We start from the raw sequence: 5,958 nt of genomic DNA, 5'->3' as shown, positions 1-5,958 counted from the left end.
CTGAGAGTGATACTACAAACTGAAATCACAAACAGAAGAATTAGATTTCAGGAAAGGACTACACTGAAGGACAAGATAAATAATGTGAAAACAAAGATCTTGTTTTCTTCCAGTGTTCTTTTGTGACTGGAGTAAAATGAGAAAAATGTGTGTGGGGTTGGGAAAACAAATATAAGCAACCCGATCCACTGCATAAGCAGAAGTCAAAATGAAAATTTTCAAGTATTCTAGAAAGCATCATCAAGTCTTTAAAGGATTTAAGCTGACCTCTCCATAACCTCCATATGCTCAGAGACAAAAGGACATGCCGAGAGGAAGCATGTCTGAAAGCATTACAGCAATGTGCTCTGGACAATGGAAATGCTGAGCGGCATGGTATTTAGAGTATTTGCATGGAGATTCTGTGGCATAGTATATCATCAGCGTTTGAGCATTTTTCTTTACAGAACAAGACAACATTCCCCAAACTAATACCATTTTAAAGAAAAAAGGGATTTGGATACAGGTTCCAAGGGAGTGGAGAATGTGAGGGGAGTCCTGGAGCAGTGCATTTCAAACACAGGCCTGAGTTTCACACCTTTTTTTTTTTTTTCTGTTCCTCATCTGAATTGGAAAATTGTTAATTATGGCAAGATATTTATTGGAAAGGCAGAAAGAGGGAATGAGTAAAGAATTAGATATAAGTAATCTCTCTTGTTCAGAATTTTTAATAAAAGAGTCTTGAGCTGGATGGATTCTTAATTACCCTGGTAAAATAAATACTAAATGAGTTAGGCTCAGTAGTAACAACAATGCATCTTTAAAGAATTGCTTAAATGCAATTTTGATTATGAAGGCAAGTAACTAATTAAATTCTAGTCATCTTTTTGAGCTAAGCAGGTCTCGCACCTTCTCCCACAGCATAAATTTTAAATGCAAATGCTTGGATTTGTACAAACAGTATAGCGGACAGACTTTTACACTAGCGAATTAGACATGGAGACTGCTAATGGCTGGCACCAGTCCTTGCCAGGGTGGTTGGAAACGTAAATGCTGAAAGCTGCAGCATTATTATTTTTTTTTTCTCCAATCAAGCTGGTACAGACTTGAATTCATTATCTAATACAACCTAAAAATGTTTTTTTCTCAATTGTAGATACAAGAAATTTAAAGAGAAGGTATATTTTCATCTGTAAAATATTCTGCTGACTGCCTCCAGCAAGGTGTTAGCAGAAAATGTTATCAGTCAAAATACGTATGAGACAGTTGTGGGAGTGCCTCATACAGCACCAGAGATTTGTGTGCTCCTACCGACTTCTGTATTTATTGTTCATCCATGTTGGTGAGATTCATTCCAACATCTAAATTAAAATTTCAGTATAAAAGGTCAGTTGGGGTTTTAGTTCTGAATTACTGGAGGATCCGTTGTTTCAACAATAATGTTTGTCAGTTTTTCATATTTCTTTTACATTTTAATTATAACTCATCAAATCTTAACCGATTACTCCTGGGTTAGACTCAGAAGAATGTCACTGAAGGGTGTTTTAATTTAATCGAAGCAGCGTAACATCTGTTTCTAATGTTTTAAAAGCCAATTTATATGGAAATTTTGCTTTAGCGGGGAAGTCAATAGATACGCAGTTTTCTAACACCTCCTGTAAAAATTCAAAACTTGAATTAAAGCAGCATCAAAGCAATGCCATTCTTTCTTGTGGTAGCAGTGTGACTGCATTTTCACAGCCTTTCATTTGTACCGTTTTCCTTCTGTTGAAATGAAGTTTTTATTTGTCTTTTGTAGTCGAGCTATCAAGACAAACCAGGACCTTCTGCCCGAGACACCATGGACCCATATCTTCTACAATGACTTTTGGGGGACACTGCTCACTCACAGTGGGAGCCACAAGTCCTACAGACCTCTCTGCACGCTCTCCTTCCGTATTAACCATGCTGTTGGAGGGATGGACCCATGGGGCTACCACCTTGTAAACGTCCTGTTACATGCTGCGGTCACAGGCCTTTTCACAAACTTCTCCAGGATCCTGTTTGGGGATGGGTACTGGACCTTGATAGCAGGCCTGCTGTTTGCATCTCATCCCATCCACACGGAAGCCGTAGCAGGGATCGTAGGGAGGGCAGACATTGGAGCCTGCCTTTTCTTTCTGCTTTCCCTGATGTGTTACGTGAAGCACTGCTCTACCAGAGGTTCCTCTCCGAGTACTTGGGGCTGGATCTTGGGCGCAGGGCTGTGTGCGGGGTGCAGCATGCTGTGGAAGGAGCAAGGAGTGACTGTTCTGGCCATTTCAGCCGTGTACGATATCTTTGTATTTCATCGACTGATATTCCTGCTTTATACAAGGTGAGTCTTCTTTCCTGTAAGGTATTTGTAAGGCACCAGTCACTGTTAAACAGGTGCTAAATGAGTTTTCAAGTACACAATAATTCTTAGTAGTTTAGTCAACTCCTAAAAATAAGCACAGATGTCTAATGGCAAAAGAACGTTTAAAGTGGTTTAGTATGGGGTTTTTACATTTTGTTTAAACAATGTGTTGTTATCCATTGCTATTGCTTGACACTGGGGATGTATTTCTTTCAATTACTTTTCTTGCTTCTACAGCTCTCTCCTCATTCTGTTTACCGTGGACCACTGGATATCTGTCTGCCTTTTGCAAAGAATACATTCATGCTCTTATCGTCTTGTATCTTGCAAACTCAGTTTAGTTTGGTCGAGCGTGCAAGTGCGGCAGCTGTTATCATCTGCAGACTCCCTGAGGCAAAGATAGAGCTCTTATTGTTCTAGTTTAACAGAGATGCATAGGACCTGGGTGCATGCCTTTTGGCATGTGTTTTTTCTCACCCTAGTAGGAGCTATGATTTAAATGTATTATTGCCTTAACAAAATAAATATTTCTCATTTTTTAACTTCTCACCCAAGAACAAACAAAATAAGCAAACAAACAAGCCCACCAAACCCCCCCAACTTCCCTCTCCCAAAACCGCATGTATTGTAGTGGTATGGAGAAACCCCAGCTGAAATCAAGACTCTTTTCCATCAGTGGCTGTAGAAATGAGTAAGCTGAATATATGTAATTTTATTTTCAGTGAAATGGCTTTCTTTCAGAAAACTACTGATTTAACAAAAGGAAAATGTTTCATAGGGACACGTGTTGTCACATTCTTCAGTGAGACATAACTAAGAAAAGCAATAAAACAAAATACAGCTTTACAGTCTGTCTCAAACATCGTGATTTTAAAATTTTGATTTCTCACTCAAATGAAAAGAGACTGTAGATTTTGATAAAGAAGTGGTGGTTTCTGCTTGTAGAGAGTATATATCTGTGGTATACAAGGAAAATAGTAGAGTCAAAAAACCAAGTTCTCTGGTAGTTCCCTCTTAAACTGCTGTGATATGTTGACTTAGTTATCATGAACTTTTCTGACAAAACTGAAAAGGAAAGAATAATTTCTTACTTTTGTTTTTTTGTTACTTTTGTATATTGGAGTATGTAAGACATCTGTTGAATGTCAGTAGCCAAATACTGTATGTTACATTGTGCATGTAATGCTGAGCAGAAACAAACAGTAAACTAATGAAGTTTTTTTTTTTTTTGAAAAGTGTATCTGTAACAGCAAACCTTATTTTGAAAGATACAGAATGAGATTTTATGAGGTGCTTCAAGGAGTTTGGTTCAAGTGTTAGCCTATCTTATAGAATTAAGCGGTGGTAAAACCATTCATATGGCACAGACAAAGTTCTGAACGCCTTGTGCATGACTTCACACCAAATCTAAACTAGCATTCCTTGCAGCTTCTCCTCATTGCAGCCTGCAATGACCAAGATAGTCATGGAGCAAGGAAGTTTTTTTATTACAGAGCACTCATTGCTCAAAACCAAAACTTTGTAGACATTTCTGATGAACTTTTCATGGGGAAAAGCTTTTTCTTCCCTTTTCCTCCTTTCCTGCTTCAGGGAGAGGGTAAAACTGGTCCAGAAGAGACCTGAATGACACAGGTGAAATCCAAGCTTTCACATCATAACTCTTTGAATACAAGGTCTCTTCCTAGCTATGGAGCTCTACATTTAGACATCTGGCTTGTGTGGTTTTTTTCCACCCAGCATCAGACTTGGACAGCAAACTAGTGTCAACACCTCAAATTTTTTCCATCTATAATGACAGAAATAATGATTCTATGCTTTGTAGATTACAAACCTTTGTGGAGGTTGAATTTTAGCTGGAGGGAGTTTTATGGGGAGAGACCACAGTGAATAAAAGTATGAATATTTTGCTTAATCTGCCAGAAATGAATTTCCTAATTCACTAAATTACTAGACTACCTTTTCCTTGTACATCTGTTCAGGCTGAGCACTGCTGACTAAGTTTTACCTCAATACTAGGGAAGCCTCTGTTCATTGATTTACAGTGATGAGGAGCTCAGCTGGGAGCTTCAGTTCTAAAATATCTTCAGTGAGGCTTCTTTTTTACTTAAGTTTTACAAAAATCATTCACAAATTACATAAAGTTTTGTAAGAACATATTGTCCTGCAGGGCTTGGAGTGCCAGGAACATCTTCATTGACCTAGCCTGTTGTGAGAAGTGTTTTTGAGTACTTGTCTGTATACTCTTTTATACTCCAACTTTGTATGGCCTCTACCTTTGCAGTTTCCCAAGCGCTCCATAGGAAGTAAAGGAGTGAAACAGAAGCCTTTTGTAAGGATAATCACTATAAATTCAAAATAAATAAATGAAGACAGGTGTATCAAAGAGGAACAAAGGTAACACCTTAAAAGCAAATTAAAGCAAATACTTCAGTCTTCTGGAGAGCTTCACACTGTATGATAAAAACCTTTCAGGGCAATAAAAACATTATGATTTATGTAAAAAAAAATACTGAATATAATTATTATAATGCTTTGCCTTCTTTTCAGTCAGTATTTTCTGAAGCACTTTTTCACTGTATTTATATTTCCTTGTATCTTTGAGTTTTACCTTTCCACATAAAATACTGTTTAGAGAATGCTCAGGTTAGTGAGACTCTCTGACCTGCTCTGTCTGAAGGCTGGAAATTGGTTTTGGAGGATGCTGTTTAGTTGATATCAATGGATAATTTGAGAACAGCCAATGCACTTGGAGTGGAGAAATTTGGATTTTGATTGTAGCATGTCTGACCAATGTTTGACAAGTCCTGACCACGAAGGCAAGTTAGGTGCTGTCCTGTTGATTTGAAATTACTGTTTAGATTTATTTTCAAATAATTTCAAGATGTTTATGCTGTGAGATTGTCATTTTAAAGTGATAACCTGACTCTTCTGAAATCCTTAGTAAGAACAGAGCTAAGTTTGCTTACTAAAAGCTTTGGGTTTAGTTTGATTCTGTGTGTTTATGCATACAATGATAAAGACATTTTTTTGTTGTCTTTTAAGTTTTTGTATTTAAGATAATGTAGCCAACATTAATTTTTGCATTATGCAGAATCAAAGCACAAACTGAAACAAAAATGAAGAGAGCTTTCAACTCTGCTTCTCTTTGGGATCATTTGGGTGTTGCCTTTTTCTTGCTGCTGCTTTAGCCTTAAATAAAATGTGTCCCTAGTAAGAACTGACAAATTCTTTCTTCCTAGAAGAAACTGTAAAATCTCCTTAAGCAAACAAAATCAACTTTTGGATTAAGGGTTTTATTTTTTTTTCTTTAATGTTGTTGCTGACACTTTTTCTTGCTTGAAAAGACATTCCTGCGTTGCAAATTGCGTGAGACCAAAGCAGCCCCATTTGCAGATGCATCCTCCTGTGTTATCCAACTGGCTTGAGCATTTAAAAAACTGGAGTACGGTTTAAACTGAAACAAACAAAAAAAACTCCCACCAAATAAAACTCCATCTTCTCAGAGGACTCTTTATTAGAATGCCTGGGCAATTAGAAAGAATTATGTCCATTTACCTATTCTGGAATTTGTGCTTTGTGTTTTCCCAGTGTATATACTTGGG

The 5,958-nt window shown here is 37.4% G+C and overlaps 1 protein-coding gene across 1 annotated transcript in view; it reads left to right on the top strand.

Moving 5' to 3' along the window:
• Positions 1–975: 975 nt before the first annotated feature.
• The window catches only part of TMTC2 (transmembrane and tetratricopeptide repeat containing 2), a 149,651-nt gene continuing 144,668 nt past the window's right edge, over positions 976–5,958 (top strand). Inside the window, exons 1-2 of the mRNA XM_009697670.1 lie at positions 976–1,025; positions 1,778–2,316. Of these exons, the coding sequence (XP_009695972.1) occupies positions 976–1,025; positions 1,778–2,316 (589 nt within the window). The remainder of the gene's footprint in view (positions 1,026–1,777; positions 2,317–5,958) is intronic.

The sequence above is a fragment of the Cariama cristata genome, unplaced genomic scaffold, assembly GCF_000690535.1.
Source record: "Cariama cristata isolate BGI_N322 unplaced genomic scaffold, ASM69053v1 scaffold3850, whole genome shotgun sequence".
Lineage (NCBI taxonomy): Eukaryota > Metazoa > Chordata > Aves > Cariamiformes > Cariamidae > Cariama > Cariama cristata.
Note: the sequence above shows the minus strand (reverse complement) of the source record. Positions and strands in the feature narration are given on the sequence as shown.